This window comes from Tupaia chinensis, unplaced genomic scaffold (genome assembly GCF_000334495.1).
Source record: "Tupaia chinensis unplaced genomic scaffold, TupChi_1.0 Scaffold147003_1, whole genome shotgun sequence".
Taxonomy (NCBI): domain Eukaryota; kingdom Metazoa; phylum Chordata; class Mammalia; order Scandentia; family Tupaiidae; genus Tupaia; species Tupaia belangeri.
The window spans coordinates 1,008,025-1,021,514 of record NW_006206856.1 but is presented as its reverse complement, the minus strand read 5'-3'; the positions used below and the strand labels follow the sequence as shown (position 1 = coordinate 1,021,514).

Here is a 13,490-nt window from a genome sequence, read left to right as displayed (position 1 = left end):
AAAAGGAAGACGATGGAAGAGGTGTTTTCTCCACAGGGGGTGTTTTCTCCCCCCGCCCCAACCCCTGCCTGCCCCTCTGTCCCTGTGCCAAGCACACACACTCCCTGGCTAAATTTAAAAAGAAATCAAGGGAGATGGATGGTGGTGATGATTGCATGGCAATATGAATGTACTTTATGCCACTAAACTGTTTACATAAAAATGGTTAAGGGGGGACCAGCAGAGGGCGTTTGGTTCTGTCGTGGTTCAAGTCTCGGACCTGCCGGTTTGAAATTCATGCCAGACCTGTGCGCATGCACGTGCCGAGAATCCCGAGAGGAGAATGGAGGAGAGGGGATTGCAGGGTGGCCCATCTTCCCGGGGGTGATTTCTTGCTTTCTTTCTCTCTGGTGAGCACACATACCGTATAGCAAAAATCTCTCTCTAAAAAAAAAAAGGTTAAGTGGTGGCCCAGCCATGGTGACACAAGCAGGAAGACACCATGGCACAGGGCTAGGACCGCATGGGAAGCTTGGGTTTGAATGGTTTCCACCCAGATGGCTGGCCACCCGCAGACCCCTGCACCAGCTAGTCCCAAACCACTTCCAAGCCTCCTTCCCTACCCTCTGATTCCCCAAGTACACTTTGCATGCCCCCATCTTCCCCCTCCTCCACCCCTGAACCTCCTCCAGGACCGTTCTATCCCTATGGGAGAGGAGCTCCTCCTAATGTTCCTCTCCACTTCCGCCCACTTCCGCCCACTCCCTGGGCTTCCCTGGCCTTCTTTTGCCTGCCTGCCTTCCTTTCCCCAAGGCACCAGCTCAGTGAAGGCAGCAAGGCACTCGAGCATCGGCATGGTGGTACCCGGTGCCTGGCATGGTGCCCAACATCACAGGGCTTGGTCCGTGCTAGTGCCAGGAATAAACAGAACCTCAAATGCACAGTTTCATCTCGGTCCATCTCATCTTCCACAAAGGCCAGAAACAGGCCGGAAGGTCATCCTGGCCTGAGGACAGTAAACCCTTTCCCAGAAACCATTCTGTGTCAAGGTCCAAGACAAACAAACAGACCAGTGAGGCCTCTAGGGCCCCTCTTCTCACTGGGGGTCATGGCAGCCTGCATGTCCCATCCCAGGACACAGACAGGACTGTCCAGAGGTCCTGTCTGCCCAGTGTGCTGTGGCTTATGGAGGACAGGGAGCAATTGAGCGTAAAAACTAAGAAACTGCATGTATGGCAGGGTGTCTGGGGACTCCAGTCTCTGCAATCTCTGTCTTTGCTTCTCCTAATGCCAAGAGTGTTTCTGTTGCTACAGAGTGACTCAGCGGCCTGAGTTCAAAGCCCTGTTCTGCTGTGGGAGGGACCAGCGTCATCATGAGAGAACTAGACACTGAAAGGCTGAAGAGCAACACGTGACACATAATCAGTCCTAGCTCCCCTTTATCTGCCAGGTGCCCCTGCCCGGGTGGAAGGGGATGAGGCGTACTTCCGTTGTCTCCAGATCTGGGTAGGAGGGCCCTGAGGGATGCCAATGGTCTAAAGCATGGGCCACCCATGCGCCTCCCCCTGGCTGCACAGCCTGCCCTGACAGAATGATGGCTAGGGTTGGCACTGTGAGTGCCCTGGGCATGGGAAGCTGTCACAATACTCTTAAAAAAAAAAAAAAAAGTATCTATTTTTGGGGCTGTCAGATGGCATGGTCGTTAGGGTGCTGGACTCCCACACGGTTGACCACGGTTCAAGTCTTGGACCTGGTAGTTTGCTTTCTTACTTTCACTCTCTCTCTCTGGTCTAATAAATCAACTAATTAATTCTAAAATAAATAAATAAAGATGTATCTACTTTTTCCATGAGTGCGAGAGAGGACAGACACCCTCACAGGGTCTTCGTATTGTCCCTCGCACCCACAGGCCCAGCTGGTCTGGATGGGGAGCATGAGCGTGCCCAGCGCGCTCAGGAAGGTCTCAGGATAACACCCAGGACCTTCCCCATGTGCGTCTGGTTGTGTTACTGCCTCTCCACTGCCCGGCCCTGCCACAGCCCTTTCTAAGCCACCCGTACCTGCCTCCCTTGGACAAAGCAGACTGAAAAGGTTGTTGATGCTGAGGGAATTTTGAAAGTAAAGCCTGATGCAGTTTAGCGATCCATTTTCACCTGTGGCTTCCTGCCACGTGTCACCATATCACTGCCGCTGCCCCGAGCCAGACCCAGGGCAAGATGAGCCATCGGGGTGGCAGGGGTTGGGGGGGGCAATCCACACTGGCTGGGTGCGGTTCTATGCAGCGGGGAGCTGTTGGGCGTCTGGTCAGGACTTACACCATCCTGGGCTGAGAACCTCCAGGAGAGGCTGGAAAGCTCTCACTGCCGGTTTTGATTCTCCAAACCGTAATAACTGCCTTCGCCCTGTCTAATGTTTAAACCATGTTTATCCGGCACTGTATTGATCAGTGGTCTGAGTGAGGGGACAGGGAAGCAGAGCCCTGAGACGATGGACGGTGCCATGGGGCTTCAAGCGCTGCTGTGCATGTACCTGGTGTCCTTCCTCACCCCGCTGGCCGTGCCAGCCCTGGGGTCAGCCACTGGCAAGTCCAGGACCAGCGAGGTATGTGGCAAAGCCCTCAGGGCAGAGACAGGCAGCTGAGCCTAGAGGGAGATGGGGAGGGACACAAGACCCCCCACTCCTGGGCCGGGTCTCCCACCAGCCTAAGCCACCTCTGACTTCCCAGAAGGCACAGCTGTGTCCCCCTCCCACTCCTGGGCAGGCAGGCTTGGTCCCCTGAGCACCCGAGCCCACACTCGCCCTGGCTTTGTTTTGCAGAAGCGGCAGACTGTGGACACAGTGAGTGCACGTCTCGCCCCACCTGGGGGTCTGTCCAGGCTGTTCTCCCCACCCCTCTGTCAGTGCCTCAAGCAGGGGACACTCAGGTCTCCTGGAAATGGGGGCTTACCCTCACCTTGCCTCGTGTCCCACAGTCCAGCCTCAGGTAGAGAGAAGGGGTCTTCCCGGGAGGTCTAGCCTACTCTTCTAACATCGGAGCACTTCTCGTAGGAGCGGGGTGCTGAGCCCCAGCGCCACACAGGGGCCTCTCACTGCTCAGACTTCATCCCAGACCACAGGTCCCTTGTGTCTTCCTTCAGACCGTGGACGGCGTGTTCATCCAGAGTTTGAAAGTCAACTGCAAAGTCACCTCTCGCTTTGCTCACTATGTCATCACCAGCCAAATGGTGAACACTGCTAACGAAGCCAGGGAAGTGGCCTTCGACGTGGAAATCCCCAAGACGGCCTTCATCAGTGACTTCGCCATGTGCGAACCCCGCCTGAGTCCCACACCCTGCCCGGAGCTGTCCACTCTCCAGCCCCAGCCTAAGACCACGGCTCAGAGAGGCCCTTCCCCAAAGGGTCCCAGGCCAGCCCTAGCTCTCAGGGAAGAAGAAGCCCTTTGGGTCTGTTCCCAGCTCCCACCTGGGAGAGCAGGCTGAGACCTCTGACAGCACGTTTTCAGCCCAGGGCACAAGGAGCAAAGGCTAGGACCCATGGCTTCCTACTGGCCCCACTTCCCGTGGGCCCCCGAGACACCCTCCCACAAGGGCTCACATGGACAGGGCCTCCCTGAGGTCCACGCACCTCCGATATGAAGGACCTGAGTGGTCAAGGAGGGTACGCTGAGGACCCCCTTCCTTCCCTGCAGCACGGCAGATAAAAACGCATTTGTCGGGGACATAAAGGACAAAGTGACGGCCTGGAAGCAGTACCGGAAAGCTGCCATCTCAGGGGAGAACGCTGGCCTTGTCAGGTATGCTCCGGGCCCTGCTGGCCTAGTCTCTGGGACTGTCCTCCGGCCAGGACAGATCTGAGGGCTGCAGGGTGGCCTTGAGTAGGGGACCAGAATGATGGACGAGTGAGCAAACTGCCCAGATCCAGACGCCAGAGCACTGGCCAAGGCTGTGCAGTTGCTCTTCCCCAGGATCTGACTCAGGGATAGATGGGGCTCCCACTCCTTGGGCCCTGACCAGCCAGTCAAGACAAGGAAAAAGGGTCAAGGTACCTAGGTGTGGCACTAAAGTCAGAGAAACTGCCCCTCAAGGCCATGCAGATGACAAGGAGCCATATGTAACTTACCGTTTGTCTGCCTGTGGTCGCCTGGTGGTGCGTGCAGGGCCTCGGGGAGGAACATGGAGCAGTTCACCATCCAAATGACCATCAACCCACAGAGCAAGGTCACGTTTCAGCTGACCTACGAGGAGGTGCTGAAGCGAAAGCTCATGGAGTACGAAATTGTCATTAAAGTCAAGCCCAAGCAGCTGGTGCATCATTTCGAGGTAGATGACAGGTCCTGGGCCAGGACTCCTGGCTCTCGCTCTCACTCTCTCTCTTCCCCACTCTCTGGCTCTCAGTCCAGGCTCAGTCTCCACCATGTCACCCAAGCCGGAGCACACAGGGAACGGGACTGGCCCCTCACAGTGGGCTCCCATGGGCTCTTCTTGGGCAGGGAGCTCCCCGAGCCCTCCTGCTCTTCCTAGTCTCTGAGCCTCAGTTTGCTCATCGCCCATGTGGGGCGTTGCTGTGCATCTCATGACAGCCACACGGATCACAGGTGCACTGAGTGTCCAGGTAACTCGTAAAGCATGAAGTCCTGGCAGGCTGAGGGGCTGTGACTATCGCTGACACAGAAACGGTGGCTCAGAGGAGGGTGCAGGCATCGCCCCTTCATCCAGCTAGTGTTTCTGGAGTGCCCGGGCTGTGTCAGGCTCTGTGCTGGGGGCCAGGAGAGTGGGGGCCTGCACACGGGAGGTGGCCAGGACACATTGGCCCTTAGCTGAGGCTTGGTAGTGGCCTGAACGGAAGCCTCGGTACAGAATTTGCCTCGCTGCTGCAGATCGATGTGGACATCTTTGAGCCCCAGGGGATCAGCAAGCTAGATGCCCAGGCCTCCTTCCTCCCCAAGGAACTGGCAGCCCAAACTATCAAGAAGTCCTTCTCAGGAAAAAAGGTACATGGATGGCAAAGAAGATGGGGGCTCTGCAGGGATTTCCTAGTCTGGCTTCACCCTGATGCAACGCCCCGTCTTAGCCCAGGAACTGGGCAGGGGCCACAGGCTGCCCCCGGGCGAGAGAAGCAGGTGCTCGTGGTCGGTATTCCAGGGACCTTAGCACCCCTGGTTCTCGGAGCAGCTGGGCAAAGGCTTGTACACTGAGGCAGGGAGGGCACCGGCTGTAGGGCCAGCTCACCGGCTGCGTGGTCCAGGGCAAGCTGCTGGCTTGCGTGAGCCTCAGTTTCCTCTTCGCCCGCCTCATGCCCGGGGAAAGCAGGAAAATGTGCCCCACCTAAACGGACGTCAGATGCTGCTGTGTTTTAGGACTCCAAGCTTCGGTTTTCTTGGATACCAAGTTTGGAAGGCCTGTGACCTATCCAGTGACCTGTCACTTGTCCCCTACTTGCAAGAATTCCAGAAGCCCTCTGTGTGCCCCGACCCCAGGGCCTGGAGGAATGTGCCCCACGAGTAGGTGGCCTAGTAGGTCCCCGGCTTCCTGACTCGCTCTCAGCCCAAGCCAAGGGGGAACCCTTTGGTTTCTGTATATCTTAGGTGGTGACTTGGTAGCAATTCATTGAAAAGAAATGTTTCTTACCTTTTGGGGGAATTCCTTTTATTTTTTATTTATTTAAATTGTTAAGAATTCTTTATTTAACTTTATTTGTTTTATTCATTTTTAATTTGACCAGAGAGAGAGAAAGGGAAAGGGAGAAAGTAGGCTGCTAGGTCTGGAACCATGGTCGGCCATGTGGGAGTCCAGCACCGTAACCACCATGCCACTTGCCAGCCCCGATTTTTCATTTTTTTTAAGAGAGATTTTTGCTATCAGGCATATGTGCTCACCAGAGAGACAGCAAGGCAGAAAGTGAGAAATCACCTCTCAGGGGGGATGGCCACATCACAATCCTTTGTCCATTGTCCTCTTGGGATTTTGGAGTGAGTTTTTAAGCCGCCGGGTCCAGGACTCAAACCTCAGTCGACTGCATGATAGTCCAGCACTGTAACCACTGAGCAACCTGCTGGGGGATTCCTTTTAAATAAAATACGACATCTCAGAGTTGTCAAATAGGTTTGCTTTCCTTGGGGGATCAAGGGAAGGGAATGGGTCCTTGTCTTCCTAACAATTCTTCTCAAGCTTTTTAGTTTAGTTTAGTTTTTTGGTTTTTTTTCATATCTTACTTTTTATAACAAACAATAAGTACAAATAAAAAGTCCTAGGACCAGCAGATGATGGAGTGGTTATGTCGCTGGACTCCCACATATGGCCGACCTGTGTGGCCTACCTGAGTGGCCCACTGTGTTCATTTCTGAGCCTATGCAAACATGCATGCCTTCTTTTCCTCTTCTTCTTTTTTTTTTTTTTGACAGAGTATGTGTGTGTGCTCACCAGAGAGAGACAGAGAGACAGGAAGAGAGGTAGAAGGAGAAAGCATCCCCAATTGGGCGGGGTCACGCCACAATCCCTTCTCCTCCATTTCCCCATCCTGTCAGGATTTTAGACATGCATGCACACACGTGCCCTCTGCATTTCCCAAACCACTGCAGCTGGGACTCAAACCACTCAGTTGGCCATGTAGGATCTAGCTCCTGTAACCACTAGGCTATGGGGGCTGGCCCCCTCACACACCTTCTTAGATCGTCTTAACAAACAGCCCGTCTGTGGTTCCACAAACCAGTAACATCTCGCATCCTCGACGCTTGCAGGGTCACGTGCTTTTCCACCCCACCGTGAGACAGCAGCAGTCCTGCCCCAAATGCTCAACATCGTTGCTGAACGGGGACTTCAGGGTGACCTATGATGTCAATCGTGACAAGCTCTGTGACCTCCTGGTGAGCCTGGAGCTTTGGGCCCAAGACCCAGAGGGTGGGCAAGGGATGCTCGCAAGAGAGGCGTCACTCGTTCTTGTCTGTCGCAGGTGGCCAATAACCACTTTGCCCACTTCTTCGCCCCCCAAAACCTGACAAACATGAATAAGAACGTGGTTTTCGTGATCGACATCAGCAGCTCCATGGAAGGCCAGAAAGTGAAGCAGGTAAGTTGCAGCTCTTGGAGCACACTCAGGAGACCGTCTGCAGCCCATCACACCCGAGGCCACTTTCTAGCCAGTCTGGTTGGCCATGGGTGCTTCTGGTTGGAGGCAGGGTGGAGTAACAGGAAATTGCAGCAGTGGGATCAGCCACCACTTCCTCACTGGGAGACCTTGGTCAGGTGCACTCACTCTCGTCAGTGGCAAACCTGAGAATGGTAACAGTGCTCACGGGGTCTCAGAGTTTCCCGACTGAGAAGTGCTTAGAGGAGGAACTCTGCATTACAAGCACCAGGGGTAATCTTGGCAGTCCCTGGAAAGGCATCTTGCCGCAGTGCACAGCTCCCTGCCCATAGTGCTCTGGGCACCCGAGGCCCTGTCCCTATCCCATGCAGTGAAACCATGGCTGCACAAGTCGTTTTAGAAACACAGCCTCCTGGGACCAGCAGTTGGTGTAATGGTTACATTGCTGGACTTCCACATAGTCGACCGTGGTTCAAGTCCCAGACCCGGTGGCTTAAAACTCACGCTGGGTGCATGTGCATGCGTGCTCAAGATCCTGAGAAGAGAATGGAGGAGAAAAAAAGTGAAGTGTGGCCATCCCCTCTGGAGGGTGATTTCTTGCTTTCTGTCTCTCTCTCTCTCTGTCTCCAGCGTGCGCACGTGCCCTATAGTAAAAATCTCTTTAAAAAACAGAAAGAAAGAAACACAACCTCCTGGGCTCTTCTCTCTTGGTCCCACCCCTCCCCATGCTGGGTCCCTGGCCTGGCAGGATGCTCCTCTCTTGGGGCCACCTGGCTGTCCTGCTCATTCCCTCCTGTTTGTCCACCATGGCCCTCTGCCCTGTGGGGTCTCTGAAACAGGTATCTGAAGTTCGTGGAAAATATGTCCTGGTGCCACGCTGGGCCGAGTCCTTCCACTGACTCTCCTGTCCTTGCAGACCAAGGAAGCACTCCTTAAAATCCTGGATGACATGCAGCCGGGAGACTACTTTGACCTGGTCCTCTTCGGGTCTCAAGTGCAGTCATGGAGGGGCTCCCTAGTGCAAGCATCCCAGGCCAACCTGCAAGCAGCTCGAAGCTTCGTGAAGAGCTTCTCCCTGGCAGGGTGTAAGGGGCCGGGCGTCAGGGCCACCTTGGTGTTGCCTCTGTCCTCTTGGAAGGAGGGCATACCCTGGTCTGTCTTCTTTTCTTCGCAGCCACAAACCTGAATGGAGGATTGCTCCGGGGAATTGAGATCCTGAACCGAGCTCAAGGAAGCCTCCCAGAACTCAGCAACCACGCTTCGATTCTCATCATGTTGACAGATGGGGAGCCCACGGAGGGTAAGCACCTGGAGGGCCGCCCTGGGCGGTGGGGATCTTGTGTCTAGAGGCATTCAAGCCAAAGGTGAGAGGCCCTGAGGGGACAGAAGGGCTCCAGGTAAAGTCAAGCACTGAAAACAATTCAGACCACAAGGTCTGCGAGGGTTCCAAGGCACAGCTCTGTCCTGTGAGTTGGGAAATTGGGGACATTTCTGCATGACATGCGACTGGAGAGGGCCCTGAAGAATGGGCAGGATTCCCAGGTTGAGTTTAATTAATCATCTATCCAGTGCCCACCATGTGCTGAGCATAGGGTTAGGACTGAGAAGACACACAGAAAATGAGACATGCCTCTGCTCTCAAGAATCTCAGGGTTCACCAGGGCAGGCAGACCCAGGAGCAGGGTGCCAGGGAGCCTGCAGAACCACAGCCAGGGTCTGGGAAGGCTTCCTGGAGGAGGTGACTGTTGAGCTGAATCTGGAAGGAGGAGAGGGAGACAGGAAGGGCCCACTCATAGAAGAGATAGTTTGAGCAAACAAAATAGCGTGCGTCCAGAATTGTGGGCACGTGCGAAAGGAGTGAAGCCAGAACAGAAAGGTGGGCAGGGCCTTGCAGGAGGGTTCAGAGCAGAACTGGATCTGTTCCTGGGGGATCCAAACAGAGGGCCTGTCTTGGAGGAGCCATGAGTTGCTGTCACTCACCCAAGCGAGCAGGGAGGAGGCGATGTCTGGAAATGTCCATGGGAAAGGGAGATGGTTTAGATGGGAGCCTGGAGCCGGGGAGTGTCCCCCAGAGCCCCATGGTGCCCCACATGCCTCTGGGCCAATATCCCATCACTGGCTGGCTGTGTGGCTGCAGGGGTGACCGACCGTTCCCAAATCCTCACGAACATCCGCGACGCCATCCGGGGCAGGTTCCCGCTCTACAACCTGGGCTTCGGCCACAATCTGGACTTTAACTTCCTGGAGGTCATGTCCATGGAGAACAACGGGCGGGCCCAGAGGATCTACGAGGACCATGACGCCACCCAGCAACTGCAGGTTTTCTCCAGCGCCCCTCCCATGTGCTGCCCAGCGCGCCCGTGGGGAGCACCGCCTTGATGGTCATTTGCCCGCCAGCCTAGAGAAGCAGGCAGAGCTCTGGCCTGGAGTTCAGATCAGCTGTGTGAGCTCGGGCCAGTTACTTAACCTCTCTGAGCCTCGGATTCCTTGTCTAAAGTGGGGATCCGGACACCCTGCTCTGTGGGCAGGCTCTGAGGCTGCTCCTCATCCCTGCAGGGTTTCTACAGCCAGGTAGCCAAGCCCCTGCTGGTGGATGTGGAGCTGCAGTACCCGCAGGATGCCGTGTCGGCCCTGACCCAGCACCGCCACAAGCAGTACTATGAAGGCTCGGAGATCGTAGTGGCCGGGCGCATCGCGGACCACAAGCTGGGCAGCTTCAAGGCCGACGTGCAGGCCCGCGGGGTAAATGGCAGGCTGTGGAGGGTGGAGGGAGGATGGGAAGGCTCCCGACTTACACCACTTCCCACCCTCCACCCCCAGGGGCCTCTCTTTCCCCCCAGTAGTGCCCTCACCGCACCATGCCACACACCGGCCAGGCCTGAACTCCCTCTGCACACCAGCTCTGTGTGGTGGGGCAGTGCAGGCACACGTGTGCACAGGTGTGGCGGGAGGGGCATAAGCATGGACCCTGCCTGCCAGGGCATGGACTCCAGGCCTGTGGTGATGTCACGGGTTCAGAACCCAGGTTTTGAGTGAGCAGGACCGAGCTGGGCCCTGGATCTGTCCTGACCGGCCGGATGAACTGGGGCGAGTGTCCAACTGCCTTTTCTGTACCACGCGGGCAGTGTTGGGTCTAGGACATGGGTAGTCCATCCTTGGGGGTGGCGAGAGCTGTCTTCAACAGGACGCACGGCTTCTCTCCCCATCCCGACTCAGGAGGGGCAAGAATTCAGGACCACCTGTCTGGTGGATGAGGACGAGATGAAGCGGCTGCTCCGGGAGCGCGGCCACATGCTGGAGAACCACGTGGAGCGCCTCTGGGCCTACCTCACCATCCAGGAGCTGCTGGCCAAGCGGTAAGCTCCTGCCACTCTAGGGGTGTGCACTGTCCCCCAGGTCCTCCCCACCCCGTGGTGGTGAACGGAGAAGGGCCCTCGAGATGGCCATAGTCGGGTTTACTCCCCTTCTGCTTCTCTCACCGAGTTTGTATCAACCGGTCAGGGGCTGGCAGGTGGCAAGGGGTTCAGGCACTGGATTCCCACATGGCTGACTGCAATTCGAATCCTGGACCTGGCTGTTTGCTTCCTCACTTTACCTCTCTCTCTCTCTCTCTCCTCTCTCTCTCTTTCTCTCTCCACCCCGTGGTGGTGAACGGAGAAGGGCCCTCGAGATGGCCATAGTCGGGTTTACTCCCCTTCTGCTTCTCTCACCGAGTTTGTATCAACCGGTCAGGGGCTGGCAGGTGGCAAGGGGTTCAGGCACTGGATTCCCACATGGCTGACTGCAATTCGAATCCTGGACCTGGCTGTTTGCTTCCTCACTTTACCTCTCTCTCTCTCTCTCTCTCCTCTCTCACTGTCTTTCTCTGGCGAATGCATGTACCCTATAGCAAATTAATAAAATAATAATAAATAAAAATAAAAAGCCAACCAGTCAGTTGAGAGTGTAGGTGTGGTCCCCCAGAACCTCTCCCCCTGCTGCTGCCTGCTCTGGGGCTGCTCTGTCCAGATAACCTCATGTAATCCTTGTGACGTGTGAGAGGAGTCCCCGTCATTCACAGTGAATGGCCAAGCAAACTGAGGCCTTGTGAGGTTAGGCCACCTGACCCGGATCTCTCAGCTGTTGAATTCTCAGGGTATCTCTGAGGCCCCTCAATCCTAAAGTTTCCTCTGTGGGGGGTCATTAAACCCGGAGTGCCCTGAGGACAGACACCGACCAGGGCACCGTGGGTGCTCAGTGCTCATCCGATGAATGAGTGAATGAATGAAAGAAGGAAGGGGTGGGAGAGGTCACGTCCTGGTCGCTGGGAGCTTGGAGCCGGCACCTGTCTCACTTGCAGGATGAAGGTGGAGGGGGAGGAGAAGGCCCGACTGTCATCCCAGGCGCTGCAGATGTCGCTGGCCTACCAGTTCGTGACCCCGCTGACCTCTATGACCATGAGGGGCATGACAGACGAGGACGGCCTGAAGCCCACCATCGACAAGCCTCCGGAGGGTACAGGACCAGGGGTCTGCAGTGGGCAGGCTGTGGGCCAAGGACGCACCAGGCCTTAACTCTCTTCTCTTTTCCTCCCACCCAGATTCTCTGCCCTTGGGTGAGTTTGAAAGCTCAGTGGCTGGCCAGGTGCCTCACACGCCAGCCCCCAGGCACGCAGAATCCAGTCCATCACCCTCCCTGACTCCACTGCTCCGCGGCTCCTCCTTCCCCCAGACCCCTTTCCCACCTCCCTGCAAACTCGCAGCTGTGGCCTTGAGCTTCAGGAGCCTCTGTGCTGTCTGAGGCCCGCACTGGTTTCCTCTGCCCCCTCCTGGGCACTGCGTCTGTGGGGAGGACCCTGGGGGAGGGCTAGGCCCAGGCACACCTGTGGACTGACCGTGTTCCTCTCCTGGAGGGCATCGTGTGAGACGCTGTCCTCTGTGTCCTGTCTTCTGCAGAGATGCTGGGACCCAGAAAGAGTAAGTGGCAGCCGACCTGGCACTCCCACCTCTACCTCTCTCTCTGCCACATGCCTCAGCTCTCAGGGGGCCTCAGAAAAGGGACCAGCAGCCCAGGGAGGCCACGCCCCTTCCTCCTAAGTGCCACTCGCTCTCTCAACAGCGTTCGTGCTGTCGGCCTCGCAGCCTTCTCCCACTCGCCCCAGCTCCAGCGTCTACCCGCTGCCCGACCAAGTGACTGGCGGTGAGTCCTTGGGAGGATCTGAAGGCTGGCCGTGCTTAGCCCCCACTCAGTCTGTGGCCTGGTTGGACCCTCGTGCCCGGCCAGACTCCCACTCTGACAGACTGCATGCTGTGCCCTCAGTGGACACTGATCCCCACTTCATCATCCGCGTGCCCCAGAAAGAGGAGACCCTGTGCTTCAACATCAACGAGGAGCCCGGTGTGATCCTCAGCCTGGTGCAGGACCCCGACACAGGTATGGGAGGACCTCACGCCTCTGCCAGGCCAGGCAGGGCCAGTTCTTCTGCCTGTGACATCCAGCCCTGGACAGACTGTGGCCAAGGCCTCCACTGCCCACCACCCTGTGCACCGTCCACCCTTCACCCCATCCAGCTGGGACCCTCCTGGGCTGTGACCCGTGCAGCTTAGAAGGGCTCCGTGCTGGCTTTCATGCTGTGCTATCGCAGTATTGAAATCTTTCACGATTTTTAAACAAGGGGTCCTCATTTTTACTCTATACTAGGTCCTACAAATTTTATAGCAGTCCTGGCCCACCTTCCCCACATCTCAAAGTGCACCCCTCTCAGGAGGGCCTCCTAGTTGGCCCCTTCTCTCTCCTCCCTCTGCCCTCTGCAAATCTCTGCTGAGCACCTGCTGGGGGCCAGGCTGAAGCCTGCTTTGTTAGAGTTTAGGGAAAGGAGGAGACAGGTGAGGCTGTGCATTCTCAGATGGTAATTTCAGAGCCAAGACTTGCTGGGCTGTGAGGGTGTGAGGATGTGGGGGTCTCAGTGAAGAACTGTGTCTGCAGCACCTCCCAGGAGCCTGTCCCTGAGGGACTGAGGCCAGAGAGAAGGAGCAGCCCAGAACCAGGGCTCACAGGGTCTTTACTGTGGAAAGAGGGGCAGCAGGGGGCCCAGGAGGTGTGGTGGTGTGTGCAGTGCTATCCTGAAGGCCCCACAAGAGGGAAGACCCACAAAGAGTGGGGTGTGGGAGCTTCCAGGAAGGAGGCGCAGCATGAACAAAAGCCAACACCCAGTTCCCCACCCAGACTGCTCCTTGCCCCCTGCAGGCTTCTCAGTGAATGGGCAGCTCATTGGCAGCGAGGCCAGAAGCCCTGGGCAACACGAGGGCACATACTTCGGGCGGCTGGGATTTGCAAACCCTGCGACAGGCTTCCAGCTGGAAGTTACCCCACAGAACATCACGCTGAACCCCGGCTCGGGTGGGCCAGTGTTCTCCTGGAGGGACCAGGCTGCACTGCGGCAGGATGGG

General features: G+C 56.6%; 1 protein-coding gene across 1 annotated transcript in view; it reads left to right on the top strand.

Annotated features, from left to right (window-relative positions):
• Nucleotides 1-1,443: 1,443 nt before the first annotated feature.
• Nucleotides 1,444-13,490, top strand: part of ITIH1 (inter-alpha-trypsin inhibitor heavy chain 1) — a 14,780-nt gene continuing 2,733 nt past the window's right edge. The window contains exons 1-20 of the mRNA XM_006169304.3: nt 1,444-1,485; nt 2,427-2,580; nt 2,797-2,817; nt 3,117-3,283; nt 3,668-3,772; nt 4,136-4,298; nt 4,856-4,969; nt 6,716-6,841; nt 6,928-7,044; nt 7,979-8,147; nt 8,237-8,362; nt 9,200-9,381; nt 9,619-9,804; nt 10,279-10,418; nt 11,402-11,556; nt 11,642-11,656; nt 11,997-12,017; nt 12,160-12,240; nt 12,361-12,474; nt 13,288-13,490. Of these exons, the coding sequence (XP_006169366.2) occupies nt 1,454-1,485; nt 2,427-2,580; nt 2,797-2,817; nt 3,117-3,283; nt 3,668-3,772; nt 4,136-4,298; nt 4,856-4,969; nt 6,716-6,841; nt 6,928-7,044; nt 7,979-8,147; nt 8,237-8,362; nt 9,200-9,381; nt 9,619-9,804; nt 10,279-10,418; nt 11,402-11,556; nt 11,642-11,656; nt 11,997-12,017; nt 12,160-12,240; nt 12,361-12,474; nt 13,288-13,490 (2,391 nt within the window). The 5' untranslated portion in view covers nt 1,444-1,453. The remainder of the gene's footprint in view (nt 1,486-2,426; nt 2,581-2,796; nt 2,818-3,116; nt 3,284-3,667; nt 3,773-4,135; nt 4,299-4,855; nt 4,970-6,715; nt 6,842-6,927; nt 7,045-7,978; nt 8,148-8,236; nt 8,363-9,199; nt 9,382-9,618; nt 9,805-10,278; nt 10,419-11,401; nt 11,557-11,641; nt 11,657-11,996; nt 12,018-12,159; nt 12,241-12,360; nt 12,475-13,287) is intronic.